At 59.5% G+C, this 19490-nt stretch overlaps 2 protein-coding genes across 7 annotated transcripts in view; both read right to left on the bottom strand.

Moving 5' to 3' along the window:
- On the bottom strand, window positions 1–2639 carry RASD1 (ras related dexamethasone induced 1). Of its 2 annotated transcripts, none has more exons than XM_033196810.1 (2): window positions 1437–2639; window positions 1–1250 (listed from the first exon to the last, which is right to left on the bottom strand). In XM_033196810.1, exons 1-2 carry the CDS (start codon window positions 1720–1722, stop codon window positions 697–699), a joined length of 840 nt encoding a protein of 279 aa, XP_033052701.1. In that variant the 5' UTR covers window positions 1723–2639; the 3' UTR covers window positions 1–696. The 2 variants fall into 2 exon arrangements, with proteins under 2 accessions (XP_033052701.1, XP_033052712.1); XM_033196821.1 differs by having other exon boundaries at window positions 1094–1176.
- Window positions 2640–10714: 8075 nt separating this feature from the next.
- The window catches only part of PEMT (phosphatidylethanolamine N-methyltransferase), an 85334-nt gene continuing 76558 nt past the window's right edge, over window positions 10715–19490 (bottom strand). For 4 of the 5 annotated variants that reach the window (XM_033196761.1, XM_033196790.1, XM_033196780.1 and 1 more), the window contains exons 4-7: window positions 17589–17734; window positions 14550–14661; window positions 11371–11445; window positions 10715–10999 (exon numbers count right to left, since the gene is read on the bottom strand). In XM_033196761.1, coding sequence (XP_033052652.1) covers window positions 10942–10999; window positions 11371–11445; window positions 14550–14661; window positions 17589–17734 — 391 coding nt within the window. In that variant the 3' untranslated portion in view covers window positions 10715–10941. Of the gene's footprint in view, window positions 11000–11370; window positions 11446–12296; window positions 12331–14549; window positions 14662–17588; window positions 17735–19490 lie in introns of those variants that run through there. The other variant, XM_033196799.1, reaches the window with a different exon arrangement.

Genomic DNA, 19490 nt, shown 5'->3' with positions numbered 1-19490 from the left:
TTTTCCATTTTAAATTATTTTATTGTATATTTAAAAAACAACAGCAATAACTTTAAAGACCTCACACACACACACACAGTATAAACACCTGGGTAAGGTTTTGTTCGTGTCCATGTTGACACCGGAACTACCGTTAAAGTGCAAGTTTAGTTTTGTGTTCCTTTGTGCAGTTTCACTCACATGTAAACGAGTCACTTGGCTATGATTTGACCCACCCCCCCCTTAGTTTCGGGAGGGCAGAGGCTCTGCCGGCTGTCACGGCAACCCGGATTCACAGACAAGATAATGCCCCGTGGGTCCTGACCCACAAGCGGGCAGGACGGTTTCTTGAAGCCTAACAGGGGCTGGATAACTTCACATCCCCCCCCACCCCGCGCTCATTCTTAGGTCTTTGAGAAGACAAATCCACCCTCAGCTGGGCCCTCGCCCCCCAAGTTGTGGGGGTGGCTGGCGCCAATGGGGGAACGGGGGTGGGGGAATAGTCCCAGTCTTGGCCAGTTCTCTTTCCTTCCGGAGCAGATGACCGACCCTTCTCGGTTCAGTGGCGCCTCCCCAGTGCTGGGGGCGAATCGCGGGGAGGGGAGACGCCAGTCCTCGCGCTCGCGGCCCGGGACGCACGGGGCGTGCCGGGCCGCTGGATTTGACTTTTAAACAAAAAGGTCCTCCTTAGGTTGTGTCGCCGGCGCGGCGGGGCTCCTAGCTGATGATGCAGCGCTCCTTGTCCTTGGCCTGGCTGCCGGCGCTGGCCTTCTCGCGGATGTACATGAGATCGCTGTGCACGCTGGGGCGGCGCGCGAAGGGTGCCACGATGCCGAAGGCGTCGCCCGGGTCGCCGCCGCCGCTGCCGGCCCGCAGCAGCTTCTTGTTCCGCAGCGCCTTCTTGTGCAGCACGTCGCAGTACTGCACGGAGACCTTGCGGTGCAGGTCCGGGCTCATCTCGCTCGGCAGCTTGGCCATGGCGAAGAGCGCGCGGAACATCTGGTCCAGGCTGCTGTTCTTCTTGGCCGAGATCTCGAAGTAGGCGCAGCGCTGGGGGTCGTCGCCCACCAGCTGCTCGATCTCGCGCTGGTCCACCTCGCGGTAGAAGTCCCGGTCACCCTTGTTGCCGCAGATGACCAGGGGCACGTCCACGTTCTCCTTGGTTTTGTTCTTGAGGCAAGACTTGGTGTCGAGGATCTGCTGCCTGAGCCGCTGCACCTCCTCAAAAGAGTCGCGGTTGTCCAGGCTGAACACCAGGATGAAAACGTCTCCTAGAGGGGTCACAGAGAGTAGAAAAGGAGAAGGTGAGGGTGGCCGCCCAGGGGACAAGTCGGGCTGACTTTGAGGCCGCGCGGGGCGCGCTACTCGGCGCGTGGCAGCGGGACCGGCGCTCACAGGGCGCCCTGGCCGAGGGTTGCCCGCCCTTCCCTCCCGTGCCTGTCCGGCCCCCGGCTCACCTGTGAGGATGGAGAGGCGCCGCATGGCGGGGAACGGGTGGTTGCCGGACGTGTCGAGGATGTCAAGCTGGTACACCTCACCGCGGATGGAGTAGAACTTGCGGTGGAAGTCCTCGATGGTTGGCGTGTAGGCGTCCTCGAAGCGGCCGGTGAGGAAGCGCGACACGATGGCCGTCTTGCCCACCTTGGACGAGCCGAGGATGACCATGCGATAGCAGTTCTTGGCCGGGATACTCAGCTCCGAGTCGCTCGGGCACATCTTCTTGATCATCGCGGCCAGTTTCATTGGGCAGAGGGGCCGCGAGGGCGGGCACGGGGGCGAGAGAAGGACTGAGAGCCGCCGGGGGTCGCTGGGGTGGCGCACGGGTGAGCGGCCGGAGGGCTCTGCTCGGGCTGGGCGCGGTTCGGGCTTGGAGCTCCGGTTCCACTTGGGCTGGGCTTAGGCTAAGCTGGGATCGCCTCGGGCTCTCCCAAGCTCTGGGCAAAGGCAGCTTGCTCTGGCTTTGGCGCCCGCCCGCCGCCCTTATATACAGCCTGCGTCGCTGCCCCGCCCCGGCCCTCCCAGCTGCGTGCGTCACGTCCCGCGGGGCCCGCCTCCCCCGCACCCGCTCCCAGCCCCGGCGACCTCGTCGCCTGCTGCCCGGCTCCTGCCCTCTGGGCGCGGGGGCTTGAGGGAAACAGTCCAGGGTCGGGCTGAGGCTGGAGGCGCTCGGACTCCTCCACTGCCGCTTGCTCGGCGGGCGCAGGGGCGTCGGGGTTCTGGTCCCGGCCGTGCCCCTGTCCCTCTGCGACTTCAGGCTCCCGCGCGCGTACACTTACTTTGTTTGGTTCTGTTTCCCCAGAGAATAGTTATCTAGTAAGTCACCCAGTAAGCGCAGCAGCGTTTGCTGGGTGCTTGCGCGGACCGTATATTGCAGTCCTCAGAGCACAGCCCCAGCCCCAGCCCCCTCCCGCTCCAGTCCCCAGCCCAGCTCTTGTTCTCGGGAGGCGACCGCCGGGCGGACGTGGGGTTTTGGGGCCTCCGGAGCGGAGCTTGGCACCCCGCGCTCGGGCCGCTAGAGGGCAGCAGAGAGCCCGGCCGACGGCTCCGGGAGGCTGCGGGCGCGGCGCGCAGAGCTGGAACAGAGGCTAGGCAGGCAGGTGGGGAGCGGGAGGAATGGGGCAGGGGCCTCAGGTAGCCAGGCTGGGGCCCAGCAGAAGCGGTCCCCAATCCCGCGCTCTGCTGCAGGCCTCAGCCTGCTACTTTCTCCCAGCCAGACAGGCTCTGTGGCATGGAGCGCTCTGCAGCCAGCGGCCCACCCCCTCCATCATAGCATTTTGGGCCTTTACTGTGTGCCGCGTGGGCCGCCGTTTTCATTGTCTAGCTGAGAGAGCTGGAGCTCAAAGCCGCACCGCGCCCAGAAAGGGCCCTGGGAGTACAGTACAACCTCTTGCCTCCTCCTGGGCCTCAGTTTTCTCTTCTGGAAGATAGTGATTCTGGTTCTGTGATTAAGGATGAAAACATGCAAATGTTTAGGAGGGCGGGGCCTGGCAATAACAATAGCAACAGTAACAGTAGTATTGACCTGGAGGCCTGGTGGGGTACTCTCAAGAGCACACCGGGTTGATCAGTAACCAGGAGTGGGGTCATGTTGTTGAACACTGGCAACAAGCTATCTGGAGCCAGCTCCTCAGCCCTGAGCTCTTGAGGAAGTCACTGCTCCAAGCCATGACAGACAAGCTCTGTGCTCAGTGTTTTGCTTTGGCCACGTCTGATTTAGGAGAAACCTAGAGGGCCATTAGCTGGCACCACCGGCCCAGCTGTCAGGTGGGTGAAGGTTGCATGGGGGCACTCAGTCAAGGTACGGACCTGAACCACCTTCAGACTGAGCACCGCCTTCCCATGCCTCCCCAGCGGCACTGCATGGGCAGCCAGGCTCTAACTTGGGATGACTGATGGCCAGGGCTATAGTGAAGGTGGACCCCACACAGCCATTGCCTTCTGGGGCCCTAGTCCCAAGAGAGTCCATTTGATATGAGTGGAGGGCCTGAGGGTCAAGGATCACAGCCCAGCTCTCCCCTGGTCAGTGTCCAGGCTGGCCCCTTAAATCAGGAACATGACACTGGCAGGCACTGACCCAGCCTGGGTTATCAGAAACAGTGACTCCTGGTACCATCTGTGCATGGCTGTCTGCCCTACGGATGCTGAGTTGTGAAGACCCAGGCCCACCTGCCATTCCCATTCTGAATGCCCCAGAGCGCCTACGCCTCCTGTCGAGGAGGTGGCCTCTGGGACTTTACTCTCAAGCAGCAAGCCGACTTCCTTGTTTCTACCCCCCTCTTTTCTTTTAAAAGGGCATCTCTTTCTTTTTATTACAAAAGTAATAAATGCTCATGGTTTTTTAAAAATCCAAACCATTTCAGAAAGGACCAGAATGAAAGGAGCGCTGGGACCAGGGCCTCTCTCAACCACACCCAGGACAGCTTAGCCACCAATTCTGTGGGATGGCATCTCCTGATGTCCCCACATGGCCAGACTCCCAACTGCATGAAGGAAGCCTTACCCCGGCGCAGCCTCTGCCACCCAGCTCCTTGTACATGCAGGTGCCCTTTTTCCTTCTTCTGGGGTTTGCCTGTGTGACTTTATATAAGGTCCTGCCCTAGCCTAGAGTGACTGGGGAGGGCCGGGGGATGGAAGACAAGCAGGAACAACTCGCAACTCACAGAACCATCCGCCCCTTGGATCCCGGAACCCCACACAGAGGGAACATGTGTACTGGGCTTCTCAGCACTTGGGCCACCCGGGTCCTGCCAGCTCTCACAGCATTTGATGTCCAGGTCCATCACAGTCCCATGCTGTATGCAATAAATAATTCTGTTTTCTCTGTGTTTGGGGAATGAGATAACAAACGGCGTGTGTGCGACTATGAGCCTGTCTGTAAATAGTATTTACCTGCAGTGCAGTGATTTTCCTGCTCAGAGGGGAGGGGAATTGTTTAAAATATTTGACTAAATGTCAGGACTGGTCTGGGGGTGGGCAGCTGTACCCACCCCCCCGCACCGGCCCCAGGCAGGAAATGCCAGCCACACAGCCTTGTGTGAGGGCAAAGAGCAATTAGAAGGTTCTTGAGAGCTGGGCCAGAGGAGAATGCTGGGCACCCCATCAGAGCTTTGCCTGTGGTGGTGTCCTGAAACAGAGTCCACACAAAGGCCAGAAGTGGGCACTTCAGGTGACAGGAACCCAGAGCACCCTCGGGCCCGGGCACTGCTGTGCTGGCCTATGCGGCCAGAGCCCATCTCTACCAGCGCCTTGCACAGAGGAGGCCTTGAGGTGTGCTTCTCTCCTGTGTGACCCTGGTGTACGCCACCTCCTGAAGAGGGGGAAAGGAGCAAATAGCGCTGGCTTTGCATTCCCTCTGACAGGCTCCCCTCATCAAGCTGAGATCATAACCTTGGTAGATTCTTCATCAGTGATGAGCTCTGTTCCCGGTAGAGCAGACCCTCCCAGCAGAAGCCAGCTCAGCCCAAGGCTCCCGGCTCTGCCCCAAGAACCAAGGATCAGGATGCACGCAGCTTTGCTGCCTGGCTCAGGCCATCCATCAGCCTCAAAGGCTGTGTGTGCAGAGGTGTTGGCGGAGGGAGTGAGCACCTGTGCAAGCAGCTTAGCAGGACCGAAGCACTGGATATGGTCAGACCGGATGCCTCTCATGCCCCTCAAGCCCTGAGACCGATTCTGGATTCTAGAAAGCAAAGAGAAAACCTTGAGGAGCTACATGGGCGACAAGGGAGGGAGGCACTGCCTCAGCACCTGCTTTATACACAAGGCAGGCATGACTATCATGTCCATTTTACACATAAGGGGCTGCAGGGTCAGTGTGTACAGCGTCCCCAGGCTGTGCCTCTCCTCCCTTGCCGTGGGCTCAAGTATTGCGAGTGGAATTTGAAGAAGTGAACCCCTCTCTCTGCCCCTCAACCCCAGCACAGCACGTTCCCACAGCCTGGCCCTTGCCAGCCTACAGGAGCCCCTCAGAGGCCGAAAGAAGGTGGAACATCAGGCTGGGCATGGTGGCTCATGCCTGTAATCCCGGCACATTGGGAGGCCAAGGTGGGCAGATCACATGAGGTCAGGAGTTCAAGACCAGCCTGACCAACCTGGTGAAACCCTGTCTCTACTAAAAATACAAAAATTAGCCAGGCATGGTGGCGTGCACCAGCACTCTTGGCTACTCCGGAGGCTGAGGCAGGAGAATCACTTGAACCCAGGAGACGGAGGTTGCAGTGAGCCAAGATCGCACCACTGCACCCCAGCCTGGGTGACAGAGTGAGACTCCGTCTCAAAAAATAAATTTAAAACAATTTTAAAAAATAAGGCAGAATGTCAGGCGTGTGGCCAGGTGGCAGAGGGGCATGCCCACACTTTCTGACAACCCTTGGATCACCCCACAGAGTGACTCTGCCTCCAGGGGTGGCTGACCCTGCTGGCCCTGGTGACCTGGGGTTCAGAACAATATAATAGTCCAGGCCCAGCTTCCTGCGAACACACGGGTGCCCAGAGGCTCAACCCCTTGGCCTGCCCCTCGAGGGACCAGGTGCCCAGGGTTGGCACCCTTGGTAGCTCAGTCCTTCAGAGCTGCTGCTTTGGGGGCACTGGGACCTTGTTTTTACTTCAGGACCTTTGCATTGCCACTGCCAATGCCCGGAGGCTCTTCCTGCCTCCTGCTTCCTCTTGCAGTTGGGTCTTGGCTCAAATGCCACCTCCTCAGCGAGGCCCACTTGACCACTATGGCGAACACAGGTCACACTGCCTGTGTCCCTTTCAAAATTTCCCATGTGATGGTTGTCACTGATCATTTTCTGGTTCATACTATTCACACTGCTCCATTTTCTCTTAAGTTTTTAGGATACTAGTTTGAATCATAGAATTTTTTTTTCTTTTTTCTTTTTTTTTTTTTGACGGAGTCTCGCTCTGTCACCAGGCTGGAGTGCAGTGACGTGACCTCGGCTCACTGCAACCTCCTCTCGGGTTCAAGCGGTTCTCCTGCCTCAGCCTCCCGAGTAGCTGGGACTACAGGTGCGTGCCACCACGCTCAGCTAGTTTTTTGTATTTTCAGTAGAGACGGGGTTTCCCCATGCTGACCAGGATGGTCTCAATCTCTTGACCTTGTGATCTGCCCGCCTCAGTCTCCCAAAGTGCTGGGATTACATGCGTGAGCCACCGCGCCTGGCCGAATAATACTGCTTTTCTAAGTTAGAAATGGTCACATGCAGTATTGGCAACTTTATATGGTCCAGCTTGATATGACTTGGCTATAGTAGTGTGCGCAGATGGAAAGGTTACAGCTTGAAGGTTCCCCTATATGCACACCTGTGACAGCACCGCATCCAAGCACAGGGCACCTTCAGTTCTGAAAGGCTCCCTCGTGCCCTCACCTCGCTAAGCCCCTGCCTGGCTGAGCCCCTGAGGTGGCTCACACCTGTAATCCCATCACTTTGGGAGGCCGAGGCGGTCAGATCACCTGAGGTCAGAAGTTCGAGAGCTGTTCCTGACCAGCATGGTAAAATCCCATCTCTACTAAAAATACAAAAAATTAGCCGGGCGTGGTGGCGGACACCTGTTAATCCCACCTACTCAAGAGCCTGAGGCAAGAGAGTCGCTTGAACCTGGGAGGTGGAGGTTGCAGTGAGCCGAGCTTATGCCACTGCACTCCAGCCTGGGCAACAAGAGCGAAATGCCATCTCAAATATAAATGAATAAAAATAAAAAGTTATCAAGGTGGGCATGTAAGAAGATGCAGGTGCTGTGAAAAACAGGCTAGAAGTTCCTCAATGTGTCCAACATGCGAGTTACCATGTGACCTAACAATTCCACACGGAGGAATTTGCCCAAAGCAATGAAAATGTGTCTACACCAAAACTGTCCACAAGTGTTTACAGCCACATTCTTCACAACAGCCTGAAGGTGGGGGCAACCCAAGTGTCCCTTGCCTGATGGATAAACACAGTGTGTCCATCCACACAGTGGAACATTGTTCAGCTGTAAAAATGAACAGTGCTGAGGCATGGCACTACGCAGCTGAACCTCAAAAACACAGTGCCGAGTGAGAGAAGCCGCACACCAATGGACAAATACCGTGATTCCTTCATAGGAAGTGTCCAGGAGAGGCAAATCCATAGAGACAGAGCGACTTGGTGGTGATTAATGCTGGAGAGGAGTCGGGGGTGACAGCTCAGGGGTACAGGGGTCTCTCTGGGGAGTGATGAAAATGTGTTAATGATTGTGGTGATGCCTGCACAAGTCTGTGGATAAACAAAAACTCAGACTTGTATGTATGGCTTGTCAATTATATCTCAGTAAAGATGTTAAAATTATAATAGAAATGAAAACATGAAGCTGGCCAGGTGGCAGAACTGTGCACACCAGGTTGAGAATTGTGGATCTCGCCCCCTGATGAATAGGTACTGGTTCCAGCCCAACCCTCTCCAGGCACCCAGCAGCCACCTGCCTGTTGCAGAGGGACTCAGGATCTCTCCCAGCTCGCCTGGATCCGCCCACCATGGGGGCTACACCCCTTTGTTCCCTCATTCATCCCCAAATCCTGGACATTCTTCCCCTTACACATCTCTCACGTCCCCTCTTCCCACCTCACACCTCTGTCCAGGGCCCAGCACCATCACCACTGCCCAGAACAACTCTGTACGTGCCTCCCCACCCTGGGGGCCTCCTCACAGTAGGAGACCCTGTTTCCACCCTGCAGCCAGGGGGAACCTGTCACTTTTCTGCAATACTCCATTTGTTTCTTGGAAACTGAGCCCCTCACCAGGCCTGCCTGTTGCAAGGGAGACTCGGGGGCCCTGGACCCTCTCCTGGTCGGCCCACTGCAGCCACGGCATATGCTGTTCCCTCGGGTGCGAAGGCTCCTCGCCCACCCCACTGCCTCACCTCCTGACACCTGCCCATGCCCAGATCTGACTTCAAAACTCACCTCACCAGCGAGAATGATTCCGCGGAACCTGAGGACACAGATCGATTACGGCAGCGATGAGATGAAAACATTCAGCCCTGTCCCCATCCTGCAGTGGCTTGTCCCAAGGCGTGGCATGCCCCTGAGGGCAGGGCATGAAAACCATGCTCATAGCCAAGTGAGTCCCCTGCCCGTGTCCTAGAAGGACTAACTCAATATTGTTGGATGGACGGACGGACGGACGGACGGATGGATGAGTGTAAGGGGAGGGGTGTCCAGGTGGAGGGAATGGCGAGGGTAGACGCAGGAATAAGCGGAGGTGATCTGAGACCTGAAGACATCGCAGGAGCCCAGATGGAGGGAAGGAGGCGACGGTGGGACAGGCTTTGGGGAGAGAATAAGTCCTGGGCCCCAGGGGTAATGGGCCAAGACTTACTTCCGAGGACAACAGGGAGCTGAGGGGGTGTCCTGACCACATTTACATTTGGCAGGGGGTGGTGGTGTGAGGGTGAAGCTCAGGGGTGAGTGGGGAGTGGGCGGGACGTGGGATCCCTGAGGGGAGGGGCCCACCAGGCTGAGCCAGGCCGGTTGCCAGGGAACCAGGCTTCCTCCGGCTGCACACACAGCTGGGTGCTGAGTAAGTGGTACCTAAAAATAAAGCCCCCAGCAGGGGCTGGGACTGACGGGGAGTGGAGGTGGGGAGCAGGGAACTGCCCAGGAACATGAACAGTGCTCAGCTGAGCCTTTCTGGCACCTCCCGTCCGTGGCCCGGATCCCAGGCTGAGCATCCTGGCTGGGGAGACGGGGAAGGAGGCCCAGAGAGAGAAGGAACCGGCACAGTTGAGGGATGGAGGGGCTCTGTGGCCCAGACCCTGAGGGCCACCTGCCTGGGCTGCGGGGCCCGGTCAACTGGGCACCTGGGATTGTGAAGACACAGGTGAGGGTCAGCTTTGCCCAGCAGCCCTGGCACCATCATCCTCTGTACCTCCACATGCAGAGTGGGAAGTTGGGGAATCTGCCTAGGGCCAGGGGCGAGGCGGCTGGGGCTGGGGCAAGAGGAGTTCAGGGCTGGCAGCCCTGCCTTCACCGTGTGCCCTGGGGGCCAAGAGGCCATGTGATGAAAGGGTCAGGTTCACTCCTCACAAGCTCTGTGGCTTCTGACAGCTCTGGCCTGGAGACTCCTGTGCTGGGGGGTGAGTCTCCTTGCACCCACCTCCAGCCCTCCCAGGAGAGGGCCAGGCTTGCCTAGAGGGCTCAGGAATGCAGCCCGGGAGCCCATCTTGGCGGTGGGAGCAGGAAGATCCTGGACTGAGGGCGCTTTGTAAATGTCCACTCAGGCCATGGCTTTGCAGCCCTGAGTGAAAGTAATGTCAAGGGAAAGCCGGCCCTCGGTCACTGTCCCTGAGCTTAATTGAGGACGCCTGGAGCTGGAGGAGGGCAGTGACCAGCCTGAGGAAGAGGAGAGGAGCTGGAACAAGTGGAGGCCTCTCCCTGCAGAACCCTGATCCCCACACGGCCTCTGGGAGCCCCTGACTGGCCTTCGGGGCTCACAGACCCTGAGGGATAATGTTGACCAAAGCTGAAGGACTGAGGGCCTCTGGCACCCCCAGGAGAATCACCCCAAAGCCCACCAAGCTTAGAAGTCCCTGACCTGCCCCAGTCAGGGGGCCTGGTGTCCTGGGGACTGAGGGGTGACCCTGCCACCAGCAGCAGAACTGGAATGAAAACAGGAAGTGGCGGCATGGGTGCCAGGAGAAGGGAGGAAGGGTGTCCTCTCTGCCCACCTCGGGAGCCCCAGTGGCAATGCCTGAGCCTACACTCCTGGTCACTGTGTCCGGCTTCCCCCAGATGAGGCTTCCCCTTGCAGGGCCCACTTCCCCCCTGTACAGACACATAGGGCGCCCAGCGTGTGTCCAGATGCTGGTCAGCACAAGGCCATTCATTTAGGAATGACAGTGTCATCTGCCCAGCTAGACTGGGGTGGCCAAGGACAACGTGACCACACCTCTCCACCCTCACGCTCACAGACACGGGGCTGGATCCTCCAAGGGAACAGGCAGCAGAGGAGCTGTCTTGGGTGTGCTGGGGGGGGCGTGGGAGCAGGTGACACAAGACACCAAGTCTCCTGGGGGTGAAACCATGGCCATGGCCAGGTGAGCCCCTGATGCCTCTTAAGTACCTCCTTTGGAGGCCTGGAGACAGGTGTCCACCTCCCAGCTCTGAGATTTCAGAGAGAGAAAGGCTGGGGCCAGCCTGGCCCGGGAGCTACTGGACCCGATGCTCATGCCCCAGGCCTGCTCCTTCTCCACGCAAACAGACAGAGGCTGGAGTAGATGCTGGGGTCAAGGTGCCTTTATTGGTGAATGGGAATGTGTGGGTTGGAGCTCAATGGCCACATGTCGGCATGTCCAGGGTCCCCAAGGCAGCAGGTTCCAAGGCACTGGAGCAGCCCACGCCAGGGGCAAGCCCTGAGCAGCAGGCACCATTCTCGCCCTGTGCAGGGCCTGGCACTTGGGGCAGGCCAGGAGGCCGGCCAGGCCTTCAGCAAAGCTGTTGCAGCTCAATCAGCTCCTCTTGTGGGGCCCGGAGGCTTTCTGCCGGTAGATCTCAGCGGTGAAGGGCCTGCCGGGCAGCAGGGGGAGGCTTCAGTCAGCAGGTCCTGGGAGTGACCCACTGCCCACACCAGAGCCCTGCCTCCACCAGCTTGAGAGTGTCCCAATGGGAACAGGATCCCCTTCATCCCCCAGAGCCGCTGCAGTGGCACTGACTTGGAGCCTTCAGAGAGCAGGAGGGAGGGGAGAGGGGCCAGGTGCCTGCTGGGTCCTGCAGGCCGCATGGTAAGCTGCTGTGGCCGCTCTGACCTGGGAGCCCTGGAGTGGGCCTGGCTGATGGCAGCCTGTCCTGAGCCTGCCCTGGCCATAAGGAAAGGTTCTAGAAGGAGAGACAGGGCCAGCCGGGCAGCCACGCCCCCACCCGCCACAGCCCCTACTCACTCTTCATACAGGAGGGCCACCATGTAGGTGAGGGCCACCAGCACTGTCAGGAGCAGGCCCGTGGGGCTGGCGTGCCTGCAGGGAGAGAGGCAGGTTAGGCCTGGCTGGAGCCAGGGTCTCTCAGGGCCACTGCCCTCTTGCCCTGGCTGGCCCTTCCTACTGTGACCCGGGTCTTCCGGCCGACGCTGGGGCCACTTGGGCCGACCAAGCCCAGGCAGCACTGCCCCTTCCTGAGTGGGGTCCCCATGTTCTCAGTCCTGATCCATTTATCATCATTGTCTGCCTGTCCGTCCTGGCTGAGTTGCCTCAGGGTGGGGCCTGCTCACTCTTTCCGGGTCTCCAGCCCCCAGCCCAGAGCTGGAGACGCAGCCCCAGGCAGAAGAGTCCCAGTGGCTAGGGCTGTTTGTCCCGCACAGGAGGAGGTTCTGGGGCAAAGTGCTCCACTGTCTCCCAGAAACCATGCTCTGAGGAACAAAGGCTGTTTTCTAGAAATGGGTCCAGGGTTCCCCAAAGCCAGTTTGGTCCACTCTGAGCCCCCAGCCCCCAGCCACAGGTGCAGCCCCATAGCCATGCCCTGGGAGGATCTGGCTGTGGGGAAGGGGGCTTAGGAGCTCCTGCCCCACCCAGAACCTCAACACCGAGCCCAGCTTGGGCTCTCCCAGGTGGTAGGACAGCAGCCCTATGCCCAGGAAGCCCCTGCTCGCCCCGGCCCAGAGGATGGGAGGCCCAAGGCAAAGTGTGCAGCAGGCCCAAGGCTGGATGGAGCATCGCCAGGGACTCTGTGCTGGTGACCAGCTCCTGACCCCGCCACACCAGTGAGCAGCGGCAGCTCGTCAGTGACGGCACCGAGGAGCCCGGGCGCAGCTGCCTCAGGTTTCCAGAAATAGCTGCCGTCAAGCTGTCCCCCAATCTATTTCTATAGTTACCTCTGATCCCACAGCTCCCGCAGGCACTGGGTTGCTGCCGGGGAGGAGGGAGGGAGGGAAAGAGGGAGGAAAGGACTTGCCTGGCAGGCACAGAGGGCGCATGGGCAGGCCTGGGCCAGGGGCTGCACCCTCCTTGGCTGCCTCTGTGCCAAGTTGCCCCCTCCCCAGCCAAACCATCACAAGAACCCCAGGTAAGGCTGGATCAAAGTGAGGGCTGGAGGGCACCTGTGGCCCCTGTGGGGACCCTCTGCCCTGCCCACTGCCTTCCACCCCTGGACCTCACACTGGTCTGCCTGTCTGGGAGCTGCAGGGGGCAGGGCAGATGTAAGGACAGCAAAGATCCAAGCCCAGGTTCCAGCCCCAGGGTTGGCATCCAGCAGCGACCCCATTGTGGGCACTGAGGGGGACAGGAGCCCCTGCTTACACGACATGAAGCAGGAGGCCCACCTGTCCCTCACAGTCAGGCCCCCACCTCTGCCATCTGTCCTCTGGCATCGGGCTCACTGCCACATGGCCTGCCGGGGTCCTACATGCCAGGGAGCTCAGACACCTGGAAGGCCCATCTCTGGGGCCCTGGCAGGTGAGAGACAGACGGGCTGTGGGAGGCCTGCGGGGGTCCCTGCTGTGTCAGCGTCTGGCCAGGTAATGGCTCATCTCTAATGAGCTCCTGGACCATTGATGCCATCTCCCAGCACACCGCGTGGCTGATGTCCTCTGGAGGCGGCTTGTGTGTCCTGAGCCCCAGGGTGACTCTCACTCCAGGGCACAAGGCACTGCTGGGGACACTAAGCCACTGGGGAGGCACCGAAGGTTGGGGGGTGTCAGGGAGGGATTCTTGCAGGAGGGGACACCTCACGTTGGGTTTGGAAGGACTGACAAGGGGCAGAAATGGGAGGGTTCTAGGCAAGGGAACAGCGTGTAAGTGCATACGTGCATGTGTGTGTGCACACAGACGAGACAGGGGGCCAGGTGTGTTGGGAACCCTAAGCCTGCAGGGACGACCTGGGTGGGGGCGATTGTTTGAGTCTGGGCTCACCCTGTGGCCCCAGTGGGGGTGCTCCATGGGCCGGTGAGCCTGGGGGCACATAGTCTGGGCCTCAGGAATGCACTGCCCGAGTCCGGGCAGGGGGCCCAGGCTAGGAGGCAGGTGGGAGGTGTCCCTGGGGACTGCCTGGCCTGGACGCGGGGTGGGTCCCAGCCAGACCCACAGCCCCCCTTCTAGCTTCTGCTGTCTCCAACCCCAGCGGCTACGGTCCCAGCCGCTGAGGGCAGGGAGCCAGGAGGCAACATCTTGCTCTTGACATTCACCGTTTACAATTCACTCCTTTGGGATCCTTTGGCCCCTCAGGTCCTGAGGAGAACCTGTAAATTCTAGGCCAGTGGTTTGCAAGCATTAAACAAAAGCAGTGGAACACTGTCTGCCAAAAAAAACCTTCTATGGAAGAAAATGGCTAAACTAGAACTGCCAGGGTGGGGGCTGGGTGTGAAGCCCAGTGCAGCTCCCGCTGTGCCATCCTTGACTGCAGGCCCTCTGACCCCCCTGCGGGAGCACGTCCCCACACCTTGTCAGTGCCTGTACCTGGCTGAGGCCGACAGCACTTCTAGGCTTCCCTCGTGGCATGGGGCCCCCTCTGTGGGAAGGGGTGTCTGCCACATGGGCAGAGGCTATGGGGCCACAGGGAGTTCTGTCAGCTGCAGGTGAGGTGGGCCCTGGTGGCTCTGGCTGACCCCTCCTGCAGGGAAGATGACTCGGGTGGTCCCAGCCCTGATGTCCCAGCACAGGGGTCCGCAAACTACAGCCTACGGGCCAAGAACACCTGTTAAATTTTTAAACAGTGAAAAGCAAAAGGATCAAAAGAATGTTTCATGACATGTGAAAATGATCTGAAATTTAGGCTTTAATGTCTGTAAGTGGAGCTGTGCTGGCGCCAAGCACACGCATCCGTTTTCCTGCGTCCGCAGCTGTTTTGCGCGGCAGGACCAGGGCTGAGCGGCTGTGACCTGCCTGCGGCCTTTGAACCTCCACACTCCAGCCCTCTTGGAGAAGCTGGCCACCCTGTTCTGGGATGTGCTTTCTGTTACCATAGATGAGACGCTTCTGAGAAAGGGAGAACCAGGGCGCCCTAGGCCCCCGCAAATGACACGTTCTTCCTTTCTCTCTCTCCAGGGGCCCCGGCCCCCGCGTCCTGAGCTGCAGCAGCTCCTCCCCGGGAGGTGGCCAGCAGGGCAGAGGGCAGCAAGCCTGGTACTCACATGACGGCCCAGCCCAGGTAGTTGGCTGTGCTTCCCCAGTACATGGGGTTGTCCAGGATGCTGAAGGGGAACACAGTCACTCTCGCCTCCTTGAGGATCCCGAAGTAATCACCTGTGGATGAGGCAAGGCAGGGTCCCTCGGCTATTCATCAGCCCTGGCCACACCATCACTGAGGAAGGCCCCAGAGCGGGCTGTGGCGGGACCTGCAGGTGAGACAGGGCCCTGCACTCCAGGAGGCTCCAGGGGGTTCAACAATGGACAGAGTCAGAGGGACCCACCAGGCACGCAGACAGCAGAGGGCGTGGGGCCCAAGGACTGAGGTGCTGAGCACCGCCCCTGCCCCACTGCTCCTCTTCTCGTGCACTCTGACCCAGCCACGCTGGCCTTCCTCTTCTTCCAGGCTCGCACACGCTGTTCCCTCCCCTGCGATGCCTTTCCCTGCTCTCTGTACAGAGAGCTCCATTCCTCCTCAGGACCTTCTCCCTCTGCTCATGGCGCCTCTTTATGCAGACCCTTCCTTTTCCTGACCTACCTCCCACTCTGCCTCACTCTGGTGAGTTCCTCACCCTCTGGGGGCCTCAGCTGGTTGCTAAGGGCTGCTCTGCTCCACGCCCCCAGCTGCATGGCCCTGGCACCAGGGCCCGGCCACGGCACGCCTCCTGTCGCTCTGGGAGGTCAGCCCTGGTATTATTGTTTTCCCACCCAGCTGCCCAGAGGAGCTAGACCCAGTGGAGAGAGGGTGACTATTGGACAGCCTGTTCCAGACAGGCCAGCCATGCACCCGTCAGCCACATGGCCACAAGGCATCCCCCGGCAGGACTGCTCTGAGCCATAAGCAGTGGCCAGTGTCACAGTCACAGAGTCTGTCCCAGGCCTACAGAGGACGATCCCACTGGACACAGAGTAAACGCTCCATAAAGGGTGCGGCTTTGTTCCTCCCAGCCTTCTGTCCCCAGAAACCCCTAATTTGTCTCTCCTCCAGGAGGACAATGGAGCTTTATCCGAGGCGGAAAGTAGGGCAGCTGCCTGACAATGGGCAGCACAGGCAGGAGGGGTCCAGGAGCTGCGTCACTGTCTGGGGACACGGGGCAGGGCCCAGGACCACTGGGAAGTTCTTTCTTCCCAGGAAGCAGGAAGTGGGGCAGCAGGGTGTGGGTAGATGGCACAGAAACCCAATTCGGGCTGAGTCACAGTGGGAAGTGACCACCTTTGCCTACATCCCGCGCTGCTGGCCCTCGGCGTTTCTAGGCCATGTCTGCTGGCAGGGCCGCCAGGAGTCTGTGGCCACTGGTGTCTGTGGGCTCCTTCCCTCCCTCTGACTATCCAGGGCCCTTCAGCTTGTTCTTCCACTGCCGAGGGGCTCCACCCACCATCCTGGCTCTCCCTACGATGCCTGCAGCCCTCCCTGTCCAGATCCACCCGTGCCCTGACCGCTGGAGGGCCCCTGCCGCTGGTCTCCCATAGGACCTGACTGCACAGCCCAGAGCCCCGTTCCATGTGGCTCTCATCGCCCTCATATCCTGGAAGGGCCCTCCACAGCTCCTGAGCCCCACCGCTGATCCTGGCTCCATCAGTCCAACCTCTTCCTTGCTGGGACCCCCTCTGTGGCTCCCACTTCTCTGGGGATGGAGCCTCAACCCCTTGCATGGCCTTCAAGCCCTCGGCTCACCCTCCAGCCCTGTCCCGACCGACAGCACCTGTGCGGCCAGTCCAGCTGCTCCCCCACCTCCAGCCGCCCACCACTCTGCCCTCAACCTCCCTCTCCTTGCACCAAGGCCTTTTCCTCTTTCTACCTGCCCACACCTGCCCCCACCTGGCAGATCCAGACACTCCTGGCTGCTGCCCCCCTTCCTAGACCAAACTCCCTACAGCTCCTGCCTGAGCAGGAAGCACTGAACCACTTGTGGGTGCCCCCGACAGTCCCAGAGAGGCCTGGTCATGGGCGATCCAGAATGCTGCACCCACAGATGCCACTTCCTCCCTCGGACGACCCCTGCTGCCGAGCACAGGCTCCTTGAGAACTTGGAGTGCCCTGTGAGAGCCCACAGTGCCCTGGGGGCTGGGCCCAAGAAGCTGCAGCCAGCATCTAAGGATGGGGGTGGCAGGTGGGCCCGGGAGCTCCTCAGGACACTGTTGGTCCCAGGAGGCCACTGAGGCCACTGAAGCCGAGTGACGTGCCAAGCTCCTGCACCGGCCAGGGCTGACGGGGAGGAAGACGTGGGTCTTCCCACCCATGACAGAGAGTGGGCAACGCCCCGCTGGGCCAACTCCCTGCTCACTGTCCCCTTGGACAGGGGCTGCCTTCTTCTCTCCTTCCAGGTTCCGAAGGCTCCCTCTTGTCCCCCACCCCTGCCCCCATCTCCCCTCCCACCCCCACCCCTACTGCCTTTCCCATGGCTGCTTTTCTTTCCCAGCTTCCAAGGAGCTGGAAGTTGCTGCCATCATGAGGGTCATTGGTGGGCGTCTGGCCAGGCCAGCACTGGGCTCACAGCCTGAAAGCACCTCAGCCACAAGCAGAGGGGAATGGAGAAGGGATAAGGTGCCTCCACCCCTCATCTCTCCCCAGACCTATGATAGCCCTGCCTGCGGCCAAACACAGCACAAACCACAAGCCTGCTTGGCCTGAGAGCCACGCGTGGCGGGAGCTGCCGGGGAGGTGGCTGACTCACCACCACCTCAGGCTTCTGTGCAATAGGGCCTGAGAGCCTTCTGCAAGAGGGAGCTGGTGTGGAGCTGGACTCAAGGAGTCACAGAACAGGTGTTGAGTGCATCTTCATTAGCTGGAGAGAAGCAGCAGGAGCTGTCTTCACTCCACACAAGGCAGCTGCTCAGCACCCTGGGGTAAGAGTTGCTGTTGGAGCCCAGCCTCCTGTTGTAACCATGGACAAGCCAGACCTGGAGGGAAGATGCCCTGATGGAGCAGGGCCCCCAGCACTCCCACTGATGTCACAGACAGCAGGACCGCAGCCACCTGGCCTTGCTCCTCCCTAGGGCTCCAGTGGGCCTGCTCAGGGTCACACCAGCCCTCAGGGTCTTACCTAGGAAGGTTCCAGCGAACCCCAGTGCAAAGAAGCTGGAGAGCACGAGCACAATGCCCAGTCCCAGGAGCGCAAGGCCCAAGCCGTAGGCCGCGGGGGTGTCCAGGCTATCCATCTTGGGCTGGCTCGCCATGGCCTGCGTGAAGCTGCGGGCAGGGGATGGAGAGGGAGGATGTCATGGCCCAGAAGGAGGCCAACCTCACCTTCTCGCCCTCTCCCCAGGGAACCTGAGAGAGTAGCCAGCCCAGGGCTGCCAGGCCAGGCAGGCAGCAGGTGGGGTCCGGTCCACCCGGGAGAGGGCGTGACAGCAACAGGGAGGGGCCCAGGCCTGCCAGATATTTAAATTTTTTCAAGAGAAGCCAGAAGTCCTGACTCATATGTGAACTGTCCTAATTTTCAGAAATAGACAATTCATGAAAACCACTGCAGACCCTGCATGTGAGGAGGCTGGATTCAGCCCAAAGGTCACCAGCTTGCAAACTCTCATCCTGTCCAATGAGCAACGCATACTATGGAGAAAAGTGAGGCTCAGAAAAGATGCAGGTGCCAGGTTGCAGGGCAGGCCCAGGTGTCCCATTCTCCAATTAGACTCAGTGCCCTGAGGCCTGGGGCGTGCTCTGTGCTGGGGATTCCACTTCCACAGTCCCTGCAGGTCTGGCCACATCCTGGGTGGCTTGACTTGCATTTAAAGGCACTTTGGGGGCCCTTTATGTCCTCCTCCACACCTGAATTCCCCCACCAGGCTCCCTTTGGGGCCAAACCACTGAAGGCCTTGTTAAAAGGTAGTGGGGGCCGGGTGCGGTGGCTCATGCCTGTAATCCCAGCACTTTGGGAGGCTGAGACCTGTGGATCACCTGAGGTCAGGAGTTCAAGACCAGCCTGGCCAATATGGTGAAACCCTGTCTCTACCAAAAATACAAAAATTAGCTGGGCGTGGTGGTGGGCACCTGGAATCTCCGCTACTCGGGAGGCTGGGGCACAAGAATCGCTTGAATCTGGGAGGCAGAGTTTGCATACCACTGCACTCCAGCCTGGGCAGTAGAGCGAGATTCAGTCTCAAAAGAAAAAAGAAAAAAAAAAAAAGGAAGTAGCATGACCAAAAGGGGCTGACTATGATAGCAGTGGGTCTAGAGGCTCAGGTTCTCCAGTTGGCTCCAGGCTCCAGAGGACTGAGGGCCTGGTGCAGGGAGGACACAGGGGCTAGGTATGTGCTGACACACCCGGGCCTCACCACAGGGGAGCGGGCGCTGGTGGGAAGGGGGCCCTGGGTGCTAGATGAGAGGCACACTCACAGGAAAGGCTGTGTGTGGGAGCACAGATACGTGTGACCAAACGTGCACTTCCCATGCTCGCAATAATCACAACACAGAAGAGACATGGAGATCTGCTGCCTCACGCAGGGCAGTGCCTTTTACACTCAGTCTGGATGGCATCTCTCAGCAGGGCCAGCTCACCATCCACCCACCCACCCATCCTTCCTCCATCAATCTATCCTCTGTGCACCCACACATCCATCCATCTGTCCATCTATCCATCCCTTCATCCATCAATGTATCCTCTGTCTGCCCACACAACCATCCATCCATCCACCATGAAGTATCTTTGCCAGGCTCTTTCAAGCAGATTGAAGCCCCCATCTTCATCCACCCATTCCATTCATTGGTGAATTCAGAATGCTGTGACCCTCCTTATGCTGAGCTAAGGACACACAGGCATGTCTTTATGCCTCCCTGGAACTCCTTCCTCCAGCTGGACTCGGAGCTCTTGGGGAACAGAAGCTGCTCCTCCTTCCCTGCATGTCCCCCCGGCACTTGGCCCGGGCCACAGAACGGACATATTTAGTGCATATTCATTGACTGGAGAGAAGCAGCAGCTGCTCCTTCCTCCTCCTCCCATCCCCCA

Source organism: Trachypithecus francoisi, unplaced genomic scaffold (genome assembly GCF_009764315.1).
Source record: "Trachypithecus francoisi isolate TF-2019V2 unplaced genomic scaffold, Tfra_2.0 Contig01665, whole genome shotgun sequence".
NCBI lineage: Eukaryota > Metazoa > Chordata > Mammalia > Primates > Cercopithecidae > Trachypithecus > Trachypithecus francoisi.
Note: the sequence above shows the minus strand (reverse complement) of the source record. Positions and strands in the feature narration are given on the sequence as shown.

Excerpts from the sequence above, each read along its gene's own strand:
- RASD1 (XM_033196810.1), bottom strand. The coding sequence starts at position 1,722 with ATGAAACTGGCCGCGATGATCAAGAAGATGTGCCCGAGCGACTCGGAG. Across the intron at positions 1,251-1,436 it reads GCGCCTCTCCATCCTCACAG|GAGACGTTTTCATCCTGGTG; the intron begins GTGAGCCGGGGG and ends TGACCCCTCTAG.